Below are 18080 nucleotides of genomic sequence, written 5' to 3'. Positions count from 1 at the left end.
GGGGGTTAGGGGAAGGCGAGCCACAGACCCTCCTGGGCTTGGAGCCTCACGGCTGCCCTGGCCTGGCTCTGGCTGCCCGGGGGAGTGGCAGTCCCCGCTCCCCGCCCCTCCCCTGCCGCCTGCCCTCGCTCCAGCCACAGCCCCGGCAGAGGGGCGCCGTACCTGAAACACGGTGAGCAGGGACTGCGGAAAGTTGTCGAACGTGCTCCTGCGGGTCTGCATCTCGTCGAAGTTGAACTTCCCTCCGAAGAGCTGCATCCCCAGGAGGGAGAAGATGATGATGAAGAGGAAGAGCAGCAGCAGCAGGGAGGCGATGGAGCGCACCGAGTTCAGCAGGGACGCCACCAGGTTGCTCAGGGAGTTCCAGTACCTGGGGGCCAGTGGGCGGTCAGCGTGCACACCTCCCCCTCCTGGACGCAGCCGCCACCCCCTCCTGCTGCCCCCTGCCCTGGGGGCGGTGCGGTGGTGCGAGCTGGGCTGGCAAGCTCCCAACGCGAGTGTGAGTTAACCTGGGGTCCCAGGACCGGGAATGAGGAGAGAGGAGCCCGGGGTCAGGAGCCTGAGTTCTGACCCCGCCTGCACCTGCCTTTGGGCGAGTCGCTAAACCTCCCTTCCTTCTGAACACCCCCCATCTGAAAAAAGAGACAGCAGTGACACAGGCTTTGTGACGTTACTGGGAGGATTCCATGGGATGACAGTCTTTAAAGAGCCCCCCAGCAACGAAATGAAAAAACAGTGGTACCGCGTCAGCCTGAAGAAAGGAAGCTGTCAACACAGTGAAAAGACAGCCTACGAAGTGCGGGGAAGTGTGCAAACCCCGCAGCTGCGAAGGGCTGATGTCCTGTAAGCCAACAGCAAAACACACACAGAAGACGGCCCAAATAAGCCGTTAAAACAGGCTGAAGACCTAAACAGACTCTTCTCCAAACAAAACACACAAATGGCAACAGGTACGTGTAAAGCGCTCAACATCCTCGCTCACCAGGGGGCCGCAAATCAAAACCACAGCGAGACTTCCCCTCACACCTGTCAGAACGGCCATCACAGAAAAGGCAAAGGGCAGCAGGTGTGGGCGAGGACGTGGGGAGGAGCGAGTCCGCGCACGGCTGCTGGGGACGCAAACTGGGGCAGCCACCGTGGAAACCAGGATGGAGGTTCCCAGAAAACTGCAAATCGAGCCGCCACGAGACCCAGCAATTCCACTTCGGAGAAGACGCCCAGAGGACGTGCCCACTGTGGCTTTATTCATAATCACCGAGACGTGGGAGCAACCTGACCGTCCGTGGACGGATAAGTGGATAAAGAAAACGTGGTGCACATATCTACGATGGGATGGCATTTAGCCATAGTCACGAACTTTAACACACTGAGAAAAACGTAATCCACTGACACTGAAAAAGAGGAGAGAGGGGTGTGCTTTATGGAGGGTGTCAGATGGGCAACAGGAATGAGCGAACCAGGGAGCGAATGAATGAGCGCTGGACCTAGGCAAGCGCCACTTTGCAGCAGTAAGTAATTCAGGTCCAGACCACCCCGGGTGAAAGGTGCTGGGGAGCAGGGTGCCCACAGAACCCCGATACCTTTGCACGGACTCCTCAGTAATCACAGAGGGAAGGGAGCCCTAACAGTGGGGGACTCTGGCAGACGCCCCTTGGCCACGTTCCTACACTTGGAGTCACTAGTAACAGGACACACGACGCCGCGAACTTCCTGGTGTCATACGGCGGGGGCACCTGACCTCTCTGTGTCTGTCTCCTCAGCCCCGCAGGACGAGGCCCTGGGAAGTGGAGTCACCCCCTCCAACGGCCCCGTCCAAGGTCCCGCAGACCCTGGGGGCTGGCCCCCCCCGATGACTCTCAGTCACGTGGCTCCAGCCGGCCTCCTCACTGTCCCCCTGTGTCCCCACTGCTGGCCGGCCCAGCTCTGCTGTCTGCTGGGCTCCCCTCTTCGTCCCCTCAGGCCTCACTCAAGGTCCCCTCGCCACAGTGTCCTGGCCGCCACGCTGTCCCCAGCCTGCTTTTTATGTGCTCATCACGCCGGGACGGGGGTTCAGGGAGCACTGCTGGTCTGCTCTGATCACCCCTCCTGAAGGAGGTGACTGGGAGTGTCTCGTTGGATGAAGGAACGAAAGTTACTTAAGTGTGACGCTCTGGTGCTTACTGGGGCAAGGAGGCAAGGGGAGGGGGACGGGGTGACACAGACTCCTGTGTGTGTGCGGAGCAGGCCGGGGGCGCGCACACTGGCCTGAGTCCAACCCGCCCGCCCAAAGGTGAGGAATGGGTCTTGTTCGCCCCTCACCCGCCGACATCATTTCTAACCCTGTGGCTTCCCTGGGTCTGGGGGGCAGGGTCTGAGGTTCCCGACCCTCCATCGCCAGACTACGTGCAAACCGTTACGTCCCAGGATTACACACTGGTGGCTCCCGCAGTGTGTGCGGACGGGGCTGGGGGTGGGCCAACTGGGTGAGGGGTCAAAGGTTCAAGCCCATAGTTATGAAATGCGAAGCCCAGCACGGCGACCACGGCCGACACGACTGCAACGCGCACGGGAGCTGTTAGGGGAACCGATCTTACAAAGCTCTCCTCACTGGAAAAGCACCGTAACTGCGTGATGTGACGGATGCTAACTGCTGACTGCGGCGACCACTCCATAACAAACAGGAACATGGAATCAGCGTGCTGTTCCTCTGAAACTAACGTAATGTCACACGTCAGAGGCAGTTGGCCCTTGAACAACTTGGGGGTTAGGCGCCCACACCCCACCTCCGGTGTTTGAAAACCCGAGTGTAACTCGACAGTCGGCCCCTCTAATCTGAGGTTGTGTGTCTGCAAATCCAGCTGACCGCGGACCGTGTAGTCTCCAGTGTGGAAGAGTCTGCAGGGAAGTGGGGCCGCGCAGTTCAAACCCGAGTCGTTCAAGGACCACGTATGCCTCAGTTTTAAAAAAGGGAAAAGGGAAAAACATCTACGACGCGTCAGTTTACCCCACAGAAGGCAGGGCTGCCGTGCCTGTGAGACGCCCGGGCAGGGCCTCCAGAAGAGCCGTGTGCGCGTGCGTCCGCCCTGGGCTCAGAACCAGGAGTGAGGGTGGGCGCCAGCCAGCAGCCTGACCCCAGCCCGCCGGCCACGGACGCAGCCTGGGCTGAGGAGGTGCTGCCCCCAGACCAGCTGCGCTTCGGACAAATGGAAGCCACAGTCGTGGGGCTGTGTGCGCTCAGCTCAGCCTCCTGCTGCTGCTCGTCCAGCAGGACGACGTGGAGGTCCCCGCTGCTGGCCTGCCACGCGCGCTTCGTCCCTGCGGAGCTGGGCTAACAGAGCAGAGCTGGTGCCAGTGGCCTGGCGTCAGGAGGGACCCAGCTCGCTGGACGGTCCATCCCTCACGTGCACCTGGGTGGGGGGCTGTATGTTCTCCCTGAAGGGCCGGGTGGGGATGGTGCTGGGATGCTGAGGCAAAGACACGGAGGGGCCCAGAGGAGGCGGCCCGGGTCCGGGGGCCTCATCGGCACTGGTCCGGGGGGGTTGGAGGTGCCAGGTGCAGCCTCCGGGCAGGGTGACGGGAAGAACCGTTTAAACAAAGCGGCCGGTGTTCCTGCGCACCCTCAGACTCTCCTCCCTGACGCCAGTCTGAGTCCTGACGGCTTGGCCTCGTGTGGGACGAAGCCCCGTGTCCCAGAACCTCTCTCCTTTTAGAAAGCTCAGCCGGGGGTGAGCTGCAGGGGTTAACGGCAGAGTCACCGTCAGCAGAGGCTTTTGTACTAAATGACTCAAACTGAAACACACACTCACTCACCAAGAAAGCAAGCGCTTTGAAGAGAAGCGAGCACCAGCAGAACAAAGGAGTTAGTGTCTCCGACCTCATAGAGAAACCGAGGAGCACTGAGCCCCCCTCCTCGCAGGGACGCCCGCGTGCGTCCCAGGACACAGACGAGTCCTCCAGCGTCGCGGGTCTCAGCCCCCAAGCACAGCCGGCTCTGAGACGGCCCTCCCCCGCCAGTCGTGCCGGGTCAAGGCCTCGGTCAGTTCTCCATGTCTCCGGCCCCCTCTCGCCCAAGTGTCCCCCACCCCGCGGCCCCTCCTCCTGTGGCCGGTGCGCGCGGCGGCTTTCCCTGCCCAGTTCTTTGTTCCCTAAACTCTCCGGCCTCACTATGGCCCCCTCCGCTCCGCCTCAGGGTCCAGGTACCACCGTTGCTCAGGGACCTTTATCTGCATCCTGCTCCCTGCTCTGTCCGCCTCGGGCTCTCCGCCTTCTCCTGAGTGTGGAAAAGGCCCCGGCCTTGCGTGAACCAGAACTTTCATCTTGTGAACTTTTGCTTCAAAGAGCTCAGGGCCGCCCTCTGCGCTCTGGGTACAGAGCAGAGCCCTGAGCCTGCTATAAATAAAAGATCTTCAAAGTACCGGCACCCACAGCTCTGGGGCGCTTTGCAAATGCTCCGTCCCACCGCCTCTCAGCTCCAGAGAGGTCATCACTAAATTTATACCTGTCCCAACGGTGCTGCCTGCGGAGCAGGAAGAAGCCCGCCCGGCCTGGGGGAGCTGATCTGTTACCGTGCTGGACTACCTCACAGCAGACGTCGTGCGGGGAGTCTGTGGCGGGGCCAAGGGCGGAAGAGGTGGGCGCCTCGGGTCAGGTGAGGTGACCTGGGGAAGCAGGCAGTTCACTCATGGGGGAGGCCAGCCTCTCTTGGGTGGGAGCCTGAGGACCAGTTCAGTAAAGTCAGGCCCCGGTCCTGTCGGATTCAGCAGAGCCTGGAGGGACGCCGGGAGGCCGCACTGGCCATTAGCTGGGCTGCGGACTCTGGAGTCAGGGTCCGGGGACCTGCCAGCTTAGTCCCGGCTCCATTCTAGGGCCGGGACCCACACTTCACGTTTCCTACTCCAGAGTCAAACCCCGCCAGATAACAAATCCAAGGGCCGGTCTTCCCAGTCTGCTCAGAGGCCTCAGTCACACGGGAAACAGAACCCGCACGGGACACGACCCAGTCGCGCTGGCAGGCGGCCTGGCCTTGGCCTGGGCACTTGGGAGGCATGTCCCTGAGCTTTGGGGTGACATGGCTGCTCAGAGCCCCCTAGTCGGCCGGTGGTTGTGTCGGGGAGCACGAGGTGGTCCCCACCTGTCTTCCTAATCCCCGAGAACAGGCAGCCTCCTGACCCACAGCCGGCCTGCCGGCTCTGGGGTCTGAGCCACGGGGACCTTGTTAATAACATCCCCAAGTGAGCTCGGAGCCTCCCTGGGGCCCTGAGAGGGTGGGGGTGGCAGGCGGGGGTGGCTCTGAGGCTCGCCCCAGACTCTAGCAGGGAGACAGACGTTCAGAGTCTGCAGGGCTTGCAAAAGGCCGGGGCCTCGGGGTGTGGGGCCCAGGTGCTCACGCTCACCAGGGGTCGGTCTGTGCAGAGTTGGGGGCCCCCACCTCAGGGCCTGGGGAGGGAGCCGCGGCGGAGGAGTGCTGGAGAAAGAGAAGGACGGAAGGTTTAAGAGGGGACGCAGCAGGGCCGCAGGGACTCGGCGCGCTCGCAAGCCAGCCCTGTGAGAATGGGACTTCCGCTCCCCACGGAGTGCGCGTCAGGGCGGCTGACCGAGGGCACACCAGGCACCGAGACCAGACAACACGAGGGCCCACGAGCCTCAGAGCATGAGGAGGGGCCTGTTCACCACGGCTGCAAGGCCCGGGGCCACCTACCCACAGAGGACAAAGCTGTGGCCGCACGCGCCCCTGCGTTCTCGTGAGGCTCCCGGCCTTCCTGCCCTGCGACCCCCGCCCACAGCCCTGTGAGCGCTCAGCCATCAACCCGCACCGTCTGGTGCGGGGCTCCCAGTCTTTTTTTAAAAAATGAGACCCACAGGACGGGTGATCCTCATATACACTGTGCTCCCCCCATATGCTCAGATTTTGATAAAATGCCAGAAACCGTAAGAAGGCTCATTGTCCTCATACACCGCAGACTTCTGCCCGCCGGCTCCTGCCTGTCACAGAGCACTGGGACCCGGCGTGAGGGCATCATGACAACGACAATGCATTTCCTTGCATTTAGTTTTTTAAAAAGAAACCATTTGTCAATTCTGGTATTTTAGCTCTTGGCAATTACCCGCCACGCAGCGTTCAGCGGGTCTGGGTGCGCGGAAGTGCCGTGAGGCCACAGCTGAGACCACTGATCTGGGCCGGTGCGCCTCGGCTCTTCCAGCCCAGGCCCGAGCGAGGGGAGGGCGGCCGGGCTGCAGGAGGCCCCGTGTCCAGTGTCCTCGGTCTCTGTCTGGCGTTGACGGGACCGCTCTTCAGGTGTCCCAGGCGTGCAGGAACTCATAAAACGAAAATTAGTTCTGAACCTTGCTGGGTTCCTATCAGCTCTTTATCCGCATGAGTTTTCTCAGGCAAGAGCCACCAGAAGTCCAGTCTTCACGTGGTGGGGGCTCCAGGACGGAGGAGAGAGAAAATGAAAGAATCGAAGTTTCTACTTTTATGTGAACGTTCGTGGTTTTAGACAAGACAGTGGGCCAAGGGCAGAGCAAAAATTAGGCCCGAGTTTCTCCAAGGGAGGCCATTGGGCCACCAGCTCGGACGGAGCTCCCCGGCGGTGTCCGGGGAAATCTCGAGGGTGTGGGTCCCCAACGCACGCTGCAAGGGGTTCATCGGGGTTCGAGAATCACAGTCGCTGGTCCAGGAAGCACGGCGAAACCAGCAGCAGCCGGACGTCGCACCGTTCTCTCCGAGAGGTTTTACGAGAAGGAGGGACAGACTCCTCTGACGGAAGGGCCAGGAGCAGACGGCCCGTCTCAGGGGACCACCGCGGCCGTTCCCAGCCTATTTTAGGCACTTTCTTGGTCACTGGAATGTACTGGAGACCAGGTTCGGAGGGGGCACGGATCCCCCCACCGCCAGTCTCTGTTCTTTTCCAAAAGCCCCCAGAGGGTTCGGACAGAGACTGGAAAACAGGAAGACGGTCCTTTGCCAAAGTAACTTCCAATTAGATAATGAAATTATTCTGTTTATAGGCTTTGTAGAGCTCTGGAAAGACCACTAACCCTTCTCGCGGAGGGGCTGTGGGAAGCTCTCCGACAAAGACAGATTTAAAAACGGCTTCTTGGCAGTAGTTTCAGGGTAGAAATAGACAAATTGTTGATGAAAAACAGAATGAGTGTTAAACCTCTTCAAGATGTGATGACAGTGTCCAGGAGCAAGAATTCTTTTCTGTAAGAATTTAAGAAACAAAAACAAAGCCCCAAACACAGGGGCTTTTGAGGACGACTTAAGAGGCACTAGAAACTCTAAATTAAATTTTGCAGGACTCCAGGAGGAGAGAGTGGGGCTGCTGAATCCTCTGATGACGAGAATCAGTAAAAACCCCGCGTCCTGCCTTGAGGTCCAGCTGCCCGCCCTGCCGTCCCGGTCACGGTGAGGGGCAGGGAACCTCGCAAGCGCAGCGTTACCCCCGAGCAGTCTTGCGACCCCAGGCGAGCGACTTAACTCTCTCAGCCACAGTTCGCTCCTCTGCAAGTGGGAGTGGTGGTGGCATCACGCCGTCCTCACCTCTCCTGCAGGTCACCGCAGGGCCAACGGAGCGGGCGAGGCGGTGCTGGGGTCACGCCCTGGCGCGGAGCTCACGCTCCTCCTTCTCCGACTTTTATTGTGGGCGGAGGGTTTTCCGTGGGTCAAGATGCCCAGGACACCCAGGAAGAGCTCTTCTCTGGGGGAGGAGTTGTCACCCCAGAGTGTCAAACTGGGGGTTTAAATCCTGCGTGTCCTTTGAGTCTGCCTGCTGACATTAAGCCTTCCCCAGGGAAGCTCTCCGGTCCCCAGTTTCCCACCACAGGTGTCCCCCTGCCCATGTCGCCAGCTCATTTCATTCTCTCTTAGAGTTTCCTTTAATTGTCTCCCATGAAGGGACTCCGTCTCCCCCGCCAGACCGTCCGCTTCTCCGGGGTTCAGGCTGCTCCATGCAGCCTGTTTGCACGTGGCAAACGGCAGTGTGCACGCGGCAGACGAGCAAATACAGGCTGAGGGAGTGCGTGTCGACTGTGAGCGCCTCCCAGCCTCTTCCGTCTCCTGGTGATGACAGCAGTTACACTCAGTCACCGCAGACGCTCCGCGGCCGAGGGTCCCCCGGCCTGGAGCTGAACTGGACTTTCCAAACGCCTTTTCTCGCCTGACCCTTGACCACACCCTGGGAACAGGCGTGTGTTGGGGCAGGGTGTGCTGGGGGAGCTGGGAGGAGGACAGGAACAGCCGGGTCCCCTGCACCCCGAAGCCCCCAGTCAAGCTGACAGCACCCTGAGCAGGACGGTGAACTCCAGGGCCGGGGACGGACGACACCAGCCCACCCCCTTCCCCACTCAGGGACCACCGAGGGGCCCAGTCCCCACTCTGAGACTCAGGCGAGGAGGCTGGTCCTCCGGGGCACAGTTTGAACCCCTCCCCCAGGTGTTTCTGCCGTGTCCCCCCAAGATGACCACACGCCACAGGGAGAGACACACATTGTCCTGCGACTCAGACGCACGTCTCAAAGGCTTCTACTGCCTACGTTCAGGTGAGGCGCTCTGGTGCTTTCTGGTCTATGTCACTCTTCCATTAGAACTGAGAACGTGGAGAAACTGGAAGGCTCCGGCATCACCCGAGGGGATGCAAAACGGTCTGGTCTCTTTGGAAAGCGGTGACGCTTCCTCAGAATCCTAACTCTAGAAATCTCGAAAGACCTAGAAACCTGCTCCGAGGCAGGTATCAGAGAGACGTGGAAACACACGTCCCCACAAACCCTGAGCACAGACGCCTCCTGGCGGCGTCGCTCACGGGAGCCGAAGGCAGAAGTCCACCCAGCGCCCACCAGCGGACGGATGAGTAAACAAGACACTGTCCAGACCCGTATAATGGAACACGGCTCGGCCACAAAAAGGGATGTGGTGCTGATCCGCGCAGGACGTGGGGGGAACGTGAAACCAGCATGCCAGGCGAGAGGAATCAGTCCCGAGACACGGCAGAGGGCGCGCCTCCGCTGACGGGACTGTCCAGGGTGGGCGGGCCTGCGGGGGGCCAGCGGCTGCACGGGGGGGGGGTGTCTCCTGTGGGGGATGGAAATGTTCTAAAACTAGATCGCGGTGATGGCTGCAACCCGTGAATATGTGAAAAAAGTCACTGAATTGCGCTTTTTAAAAGAGTGGGTTATAGAATGTGTGAACTGCATCTCAACAAAGCTGCTGAGGAATGACAACTGTGACACAGCACACCGACTTCACCGCCCAGAGCGGGGCGCAGCAGTCAGAGGTGCCGGTCCTGGAGGGTGTGTCCGCTCCCCGCCCCGCCAGTCCTCGTCCTGAGGATCGCCGTGTGCCCGGGAGACTCGGGGAGACCGTGGCCTTGGGGGGACGGGGGCGGGTGGAGGGCACCGTCGAGGAATCGTGCCTGCGTTTGTCACGGTTCTGTCTCTAGCAGCCGGGCGGCCGGAGAGAGGAGTCACTGCTGAACTTCCAGGAGTGCCTGGAAGAGCTGACAGCCCCTTGCCCCGTCCCCTCCCTTCTCCTGCGGTGAACTCAAATGTGGGGGCTTGGCCTCCGGAAGCCACCTGTGACCTTGTGGGAGAGGGGCCGGCGAAGCAGAGGACAGAGGCGGCCACGCCTGGGCTTCCTTCACACCAGGAGCAAACCCCGAGGCCGCTCACGCCTGGGGCTGCCTGCGTGGGCCGCCTCGAGGCACGCGGGAGCCCAGGACAGACCCCCCCACCCGCCCCGCCAAGTGGCCCACGTACCTCGTGATCTTAAATATGCGCAGGAGGCGGACGCATCTCAGCACGGAGATGCCCAGCGGGGACATGACCTTGGTCTCCACCAGGATGGTCTCCAGGATGCCGCCGCACACGATGAAGCAGTCGAAGCGATTGAAGAGCGACACGAAGTAGGCCTGCAGCCCCAGGCTGTACATCTTGAGCAGCATCTCGGCCGTGAAGAGGGCCAGCAGGGCCTTGTTGGCTGTGTCTGTGGGGACCGCACGCGAGGGCAGGGGGTGCCGTGAGGGTCGGGCTTGCTGCCACACGCTTCCCTCCTGCAGAGCTGGCGGGAGAGGGCGTGTGGCAGCGTCCCCCGGCCCCCACCTCAGCCCACTCCTCACAGTGGCTCTGCCAGCTGGCTGGCGTGGCCCCCGTTTTGCAGAGAAGAGAGGTCTGAGGGCTGAGCCGTCTGCCCAAACTGATCAGCCCAGAGTGGGAGGGAGCCAGGGCCTGAGTCTGCCCAGGTTCTGGGAGACACCTCCACATCCGGGCCGTGGCCGTCCGAGCCAAGGCTCTGACCAGTGGGATCCCTTCTGGGGCCCAGGGAAGGGTGGTGGGACCGACCACTGTCCAGGACTTCCTGGTGCCTTTTTTGTTTTTAAGATGGAATACAAAGTTTAGCCTTTTTACTGCATGAAACTAAAACTGGGAAAGGTAGGGGACTGAGGGGAGGGTGGGGGCTGGGGGGCTTGGGAGATGCCCCTCCCCAGCTCCTGGGTAATGACACCTCGCTTCCTCCCGAGCACGTGTCGGCCCCGCCACCCACTCCCTGCCCTCGTGCTCGCCCCCCACCCCGGTCCAAGTTCGGCCAAGCACACCAGAGACTGTGCCCCGGCCGCAGGGACTGAACGTCCCATCGGGGCAGCTTGCAGCCACGGATCTCATGGGGCCAAACGCTGCAGCACATGTCCGTGTCCCGGGACCCAGCAGTGACCGTCGGGGCAGGCAGATGGTGTGGGCCCGGCCAGGGGACCCCGTCTGTCTACAGCGAGCGTGTGTTTTAGCAGCTCGAGAGCTGCCAGGCCCTTGGTGTCTCCGGCCCCGGGACTGGGGCCGGCCGGGGCTGCCCCTCACCTTGGACCTCCGTGAGCCAGTGGGGCTGGTTGTAGTGCTCGGAGGCGATGGTGAGCGTGTTGAGGAACACCAGGAAGATGACCAGCCAGTAGAAGATGCTCGACTTCACGGCCGCACGGCACTTCCTCCTGCAGAACCGGTTCCATCGGCGCCAGTAGCGGCTGGAGAGGGGCAGGGAGGCAGCGTGAGATTCAGGCCCCCAGCCCGGAACGCACCGCACTGGCCGCCTCTCTCCCCTGAGCCTGCATCACAGGCTCCCCGCGCAGCCTGTGGTGGGCAGACGAGCCTTCACCAGGGTCGCCAGCTCACCGCTCGGCTGTGTGGACGCGGGGTGTCCCTGCTCCGCCGGGACCTTGGCCCTCTCATCTGGGACCAGCCCCCAGCCTCGTCGGAGTCTGGCCTAGAGCTGAAGGGAGGTATCTGCGTTTCACAAGGACGGCCTCCCTTGAGGGAGCGCTGCGCGTGTCAGGAGCATCACAGTGTGGCTGCGACGTCAGGACGAGGGACAGCGGCCGTGTGTGAAGGCACCTCTCAGGCCTTCTCCCTGATTCTCTAAAGAGCTCTGCAAAGCCGGGGTTGTCCTGACTTTGAGGAGGAAACGGAGGGCCCTGGGGGTTGGGCACCTGGACAGGCCCCAGCCTGGGGCCGAGCCCAGGGGGGCTCCCAGCCCGGCCCGCACCCTCCTCCAGCTGCTCTGGGTTAGAGGCTTCCCTGAGTGATTGTCCAGCCTGGCCTGTGCAGAGAATTTCCTGGGGAGACGTTAAAAAAATAACAAAACACCCACCAGTACTCAGGCCCTGACCCAAACCAGTTAAATCTGACTCTCTGGGGGTCGGGCCACGCCTAAAACCCGGGAAATGCCCTCGGTGCTCAGCCACACCCCCCGGCGGCTTTCCAGTGTCCCTGAGGGCGCCCAGCGTTAAGCTGGACGGTCCCAAGGAGCACCTGTATTCTACAACTCTGCGACGGAGGGGTCTGTGGCTTGTCCTCTGACCAACGCGGTGCAAGGGGGGAAGGATGAGGGAAGGACAGGGTGCCAGGGAGACACCAGGGCCCCGCTGGGCACTCAGGAGGGTACCTGGTTCTAGAAAGCCAAACCACCAACAGAAACAGCCGCTTTGTCAGCGTCCAGGCAGGGACCGTACGGGGAACGTTCGGTCAGCCGTCGGGGAGAAGGTGACAAAGGCACGGCTTTAGTGACAGAGAGGACACATACTGACCCCGATTTTGGAGGCAGCATCAGCAGGCCTTGACCCCGACCGCGAGTGCAGAGTGAGGGAGGAAGGTGTGGCGGGGCCGCCAAGGGTCCCGGCTGGGAGGGGCCCCCTTGACAGACAGGGGTGTAGACTGGAAAGGGGGGCGGTGCTGGGGCCGAGAGGGCGCCCTGCGCAGGGTGGGGGGCTTGGCCTGGGAGATGCCCTGAGGTCCTCATAGGTTGGGCCTTAGGGACCCCCACTGGGCTGCCAGGGACAGAACCACGGCTTGGGGACAGGAGGTGGGAGGGGAGACGACGGCACAGTCCCGCGTGCCTGCCTCCACGCGCGCATGCCGCTCCAGGTTCCGGGGCTGCAGACCCTGGCCTTGCGCGTCCTCCACCCGCCCCGACGGCCTTCAGGAGGGCTTGGCTTTATTCCCTCCCTACGGCCCGTGGGAAATCGAGCTGCCACAACTTTGCTGACGCCTGTCCTGGGATGAGGAGCTGAGGAGCACATCCAGGTCCTCCCCGGAGCTGCGGGAGGGAAGAAGGGACCAGCGGGTCAACCTGACCCCCCCGTTGTTGGTGCAGCGGGGAGGCACCCCCAGAGAGCCCCGAACCTTGCAGGGGACCCTTGCTGCCACCTGGGGGAAATCCACTGCACAGGGAAGAAACGCCTTGGGGTCAGAAAATTATGGTTTCCAAACGCACTGTGGGGGCCCCGTCCTCCAGACACACCACCGGGTGCGAGAGTGAGGACGGGGGTGGGGGAGCGGGACCAGGGCCAGGGCCGTCCGTGTGGGCAGCCTCCGGAGGGGCTGGGCCTCGGGTCTGGGAACCTGCCCTCGCCCGGGCGACGGCGGTTAGTGATGACGTAGAGACATTTGGGAAGACTTTTTTCCCGCAGAAAAATGAATTTTCAGGACAAACTTACATCTGGTCTTAAATAGCTTACATTGTAGTTGCGAGGAATGTGTTTTCACTAGAGACCGTCCTTTACAGAAATTGCTGGTAACTGTGACTCAGCCCAAAGGGGCCGAGGTTGCCTTCTTCCGTGGTTCGGAGGCACTGACTCCAGCTCCCTTTGGGACCCAGAGCCCGATCCTACTCTGCTTCCCCCGAGCCTGGGGACACTGGGTGTGGGGGCTCGGGGCTCAGGCCTGGCCGGGGGTCTGCATGGCTGGGCCCCCCGCAGGGCGGCCGTGGCAGACAGGACAGCAGCCCGGAAACCAGCCGCCCCGGGGAGCCATGTGGACTCGGGCTGGGGTGGGTGTGGAGTAATTACAACCCGGAGAAAGTATTCAGAGGTAACTACACACCTCCTGCCCTTCACAACGCAGCCTCGCTTGACAGCCGGCTCCCCAGCAACACTTCCTACCGCACGACGACTGTGATGGTTTCTTAGAACGTGTACGTTTACTTGTGTGTTTACGGAAGATACAGAAGTTAAATGATAAAACAGGGAGGGAACTCTGCTTGATGTTCATGCTCCCTCCGCACTCGCCGGGGACCCACTCACTCTGGAAACAGAGCTTCCCGGACGTGGCCCTGGGCGAGGAGGGAGGGCGGGACATGTCCCCTGCGCTGCCCCGGGAGCGCCCTGCTCCCTCACCCCAGGTGCACCTGGCCTCTTCCCCGCACTGGGCCTGCTCCTGCCACCTGTCCACCAACACGACTGTCCCCGCCATCAGGACCTCCCCGCCCAGGTCCTTTAGGGCCTCGGGCTCAGCTGGAGGCCAGCTTCCCCATGCTGCACTGTTCCAGCCGCCTCCGTCTCGGCACACTCACTGTCTGCATCACTACCTTAGCTACACGTTCAAGAAATATGTATTAAGGGTCTACCAGGGGCCAGGTACCACTGAGTCTCTGTTTGTGTGACACTCACAAGGGTGATACGGACACTGGAGGGAGTTCCGGGGGGTGCTTAGCGCCAGCAGGCTTAGTGGACGGTGCCTCGGGGCGCAGGGCAGGGCTCCTAGCCAGCACGGCTCCCCGAGGAAGGGACATCCCGCTTCCTGTGTCAGCATCCCTGTTGCAGGGCTCTTGCCTCACCACTGAGCTCACAAGGTCCTGAGGGAGAGGGGCTGCGTCCCACCCTTTGTGAGGGATCCGTCACCCGCAGCACACAGAGGGGACACTGGGCGGGCGAGCTGGGAGGGCACCAGAGACAGGCCCTACACAGACCCACTCACTCCCGGCTGCGGACGAGGCTCAGGAGCCCCAGCCGGCCAGTGGCCAGGGATGGGGTCGGGTGAGGCGAGCGCAGTGCCTGAGAGAGCCTGCCTGGCCCCGGACCCCTGACGCGCCGCTGGAACAGCGGACAGCACGGCAGGGTGGCCGCCGGGCTCCTCCAGCCGTTAGAGCAGCTGCCTGTCTCTCCTCTCACAAGGCTGAGAGTAAGCAACCTGGAAACCATCACACTGAATTGTTTTATGCAAAAGTAACTTAACAAATGGGGTGTTAGAGGCTGGGGCAAATCTGGGTGTGTGCCTTACTGAGGGCAGGCCTCCCAGCTGCAGACCCCCGTGGGCTCACACTGGAACTCCGCAGAGTCCAGGTCCGAACCCCGACGCCTGTCTGACCAGTCCCTTCAAGCTGCAGAAGACGGCAGGACCGCTTGCTCCGTGGCTGTTCAGAGCCTTTTCTGAGCCCCAAATGCTGCGAAATTCCTTGCTGTCTCTAATTCCTCAAAACGGAGGCTTGGCTGACCAGGGGGACACCCGCACACTAAGCCCGTTGATGGCCCAAGTTTCCCTGAAACCTCTCTTCTAATACTTCTTTTAAAAGCCCTGTGACTTTGCAGCGTTCAGTCTTGCCAACGGAACAGGCCAGTTTGAAGCTCAGATTCTATCATTTCAACTACTATTTCAGTTTGTGTTTTCTCCAACTCCCATGTTAGATTATTTGTGGGAGTAAAACAGGTTCTTCACTGTTTACAAGGATACTTTTTTTTTTTTTTGGCAGGGGAGGATAATTAGGCTTATGTATCTATTCATTTTCAGAGGAGGTGCTGGGGACTGAACCCAGGACCTCGTGGGCGCCAAGCGTGTGCTCTGCCCCTGAGCTACACCCTCCCCCTTACAAGGGGACTTATGAGCTGCAAAACTTCTCCCTCCCTTTCCCCCGTGTTACTGGGTTTTCTCCTGTTCCATCATCAGACAGGCAGAGGGGTGAGAGTGCCCAGGGTCGACCTTGATCATTTTGATGGCATTTCCAATCCATCCCAGCCTTTGATTCTCCCTAAACAGACACCGTCAGTGAACCACGGGGTGTGGACAAGGTGGCTGCCATCTGACCCTCTACGGTCACACTGTCCAGCACAGGAGCCACCGGCCACACGGGGCTATGGAGCACTGGGATGCGGCCAGTCCAAGCTGAGACGTGCAGTCAGTGTAAAATGCACACTGCCTTGCAAAGACTCAGTCAAAAAATGAGCATAGACTGTCTCGTTCATTTTTTAAATATTAACCATATATGTTAAAATGTTTAGACTCGTTGGGTTAAACAAGATATATTAAGATTAATTTCACCTGTTCCTTTTTACGTTTTGAACGTGGCTGCTAGAAAGTTTTAAGAAGAGTGCATGTGGCCAGTTTTGTTTCTACTCCACACCCCAGACACACGGCTCCGCGGCCGCGCGTGGGCCACGTGGCCCCAGACCGCTCGCAGCCCAGCATCCTCCTCTGGAAACGGGTTTACTGACAGTGCCCGCCGAGCAGCACTAGCCTTTGGGGACGAGCACAGGGCCCGCCCTCCACACTTCTGTGTCCCGAGAAGGAGCCACAGCGGAGGACGCCCTTCCCAGAGGCCGATCTGGTACACGTGGGCGGGGCACAGCGGAGTCCCGGGCCTGGGGAACCCCCGCCCCCTCCTCTTCACGAGCACAGTTTACAGCCTAGAGCACAGGACACACGACACCCCGGTCTCCCGGGCCATCCCACACTGCGGACGCCGCATGAGCCCACGGCGGCCCCCCTGACCTCCGAGCGCCGGCTCACTCGCCCGCATGTTCCTTCACGCCGCACTCACGGTCGCGGGACGAGCAGGATGCTTTGGGGGCGTTCTCAAGGTAGTTTTACCCCCCTTGACTCTCTCACTGGGTGGGGGTGGGGGCTCTGGAACTGTCGGCGGCGCGACGTGCTTTCTTGGCTTTGGCTGTAAGGCGGAAACTTCGTCTGAGGCCGTGTTTGGCCTGCTGTCTCCCGGGGGCAGGACGATCGTCCAGTCCTCCGTTCACTGAGTATTTATTAGGCCCCTACTGGGTACCCGCCACTTCTCCAGACGCCAGAGACAGGGCAGTGAGAGGGACGGCTGTTTCTCGGGCCCTCCCCCCATAACGACAGCTAGGCCGGGGAGACTCCACCCCAGGCTTTCTCGGCTGGAGAGGAAGGGAGAGGAAGAGGAAGGGGGAACCCGCATCTTCCAGTCCCAGTGGAACACGGGGGCAGAGGTGACAGCAGGAGAGGAGAAAGACGGACACCAGTGTCCTCATTTACTCCCAGGCCGGGAGCCAAGCTTCGGAAATGCCTGGACAGCGGGGGCGGGGGTGTTGCCTCTCCTGGGAGTAGCACGGGGTCTGCGACCCTGGGGGACACCAGCCTTCGGCCAAGAGCTTACTCAGGCTAGTGCAGAAGTGATGGGTGGCAGGTGGGCAGGCGGGCTCCTGGGTCCCTGGGCCCATCCGTGGAGGACTGGGTGTCCGTGCCCTCAGAGAGCCGGGGGCCAGGGACCAGAGGTGACCATTTCAAGATCAGAGGCAAACAGAGGGGCCCAGGACTCTGCTGGCAGAGCCCCGACTGGAAGGCCCCTCTCAGGCCCCCGATCAGAGGTGCAAGCAGAGGACGCGGGGACCCCAGGGCCAGTCCTCACTGAGCTCCGTGTACTTTCAGGGTCTTGAAGTCCCAGCCCTGCACCCCCGCCCTGGAGAGGATCAGCTGGACTAAAATCAGTGTTATTTACGCTCCTGCTGTGCAGGAAGTGAGGCTGGGGAAGCAAGATCAGCCACGAAGCAGAAACAGCCACCATTCCTGGGCACACGCGGGCTCTGTGGGCGTCCGTTCACAGCCCACTCCGCACTCATCCATCCCACGCACGCGGGCGGACAGCCTGTCCCTGGCCGGGCACTGAGCTGGGCTCCCTGCAAGCTGTCCCTCGAGGCACACAGAGCCCAGCGGAGACACAGGGACGCCCGGCGAGGACGGCGACAGAGGTACAAGCCAGGCGGGGACGGACGGGGACTGGCAGAAGGTGCTGAGATGCGGTAACATCTCAGGTCCTTGACAGGAGCCTGAGTTCTCCAGAGGGAGGCGTGGGGACCCAGGGATGGAGGCAGAGAAGGGCCCATGCAATGCCTCAAAGTGCGAGAGACCAGGGCACGTCCCGGGGCTGCGGGGAGTCCGTCTGGTTGGAACCACGGGAAGTGTGGGCGGCGGGGCTGGCAGGGCAGACGGGGCGGGAGAGCTGGGTCCCCAGAAGGTTCCAGAGCAGCGGTGTCAGACCCCACGTGCCCCCACCTCACATGCTCCACAAACGTGGAGTGGCCGAGAGCAGCCAGTGCCCACACTGGACGTCACCTTGTAAGGGAGGGACACACATGACGTCCCACAGCCTCTGAGGCCCGGGGCTGCTCACGTCTTGACGCTCAGAGACTCAACAATTCGCCTGGTCTGATCCCCGAGCCGCTTTCTGACAGCCGTGAGGAACAGAAGCAGCGCCTCCGAAGGACCCCTCGCTCGGCCCCCCGCCTGGTCGGGACCCCGAGCCCTGGGCTGGATGTGGAGCCGGTGGCGGCAGGAAGGGAGGGCGGCGTGCATCTCACTCACCTGAACTTGGACTTGGAGATCCGGTGGCTGAAAGGGAAAAAGGACACGTCACCAAACAACACACATCTCCCTCCGTGTCTCAGACGTTCCCGGGGCGCCACGTGGGGGCTGGGTGGACGGGGCGTGACCTGCACTTTGGAGAGAGAACCCCGCTCGTCGGCACCTCCCAGCGTGTTTGTGTGTGGGCGTGGGGACGAGGCCGGCCCAGCCGACAAGCCTTCAGACCTAGCATGTTCTATG

General features: G+C 61.5%; 1 protein-coding gene across 1 annotated transcript in view; it reads right to left on the bottom strand.

Annotated features, from left to right (window-relative positions):
* Positions 1-18080, bottom strand: part of CACNA1C (calcium voltage-gated channel subunit alpha1 C) — a 327004-nt gene that overhangs the window by 76241 nt on the left and 232683 nt on the right. Inside the window, 4 exon segments of the mRNA XM_032473339.1 lie at positions 163-370; positions 9732-9957; positions 10824-10984; positions 17841-17867. Coding sequence (XP_032329230.1) covers positions 163-370; positions 9732-9957; positions 10824-10984; positions 17841-17867 — 622 coding nt within the window.

The sequence above is a fragment of the Camelus ferus genome, chromosome 34 (genome assembly GCF_009834535.1).
Source record: "Camelus ferus isolate YT-003-E chromosome 34, BCGSAC_Cfer_1.0, whole genome shotgun sequence".
Taxonomy (NCBI): Eukaryota; Metazoa; Chordata; class Mammalia; order Artiodactyla; family Camelidae; genus Camelus; species Camelus ferus.
The sequence above is the reverse complement of the archived record's forward strand: the minus strand, read 5'-3'. Positions and strand labels throughout refer to the sequence as shown.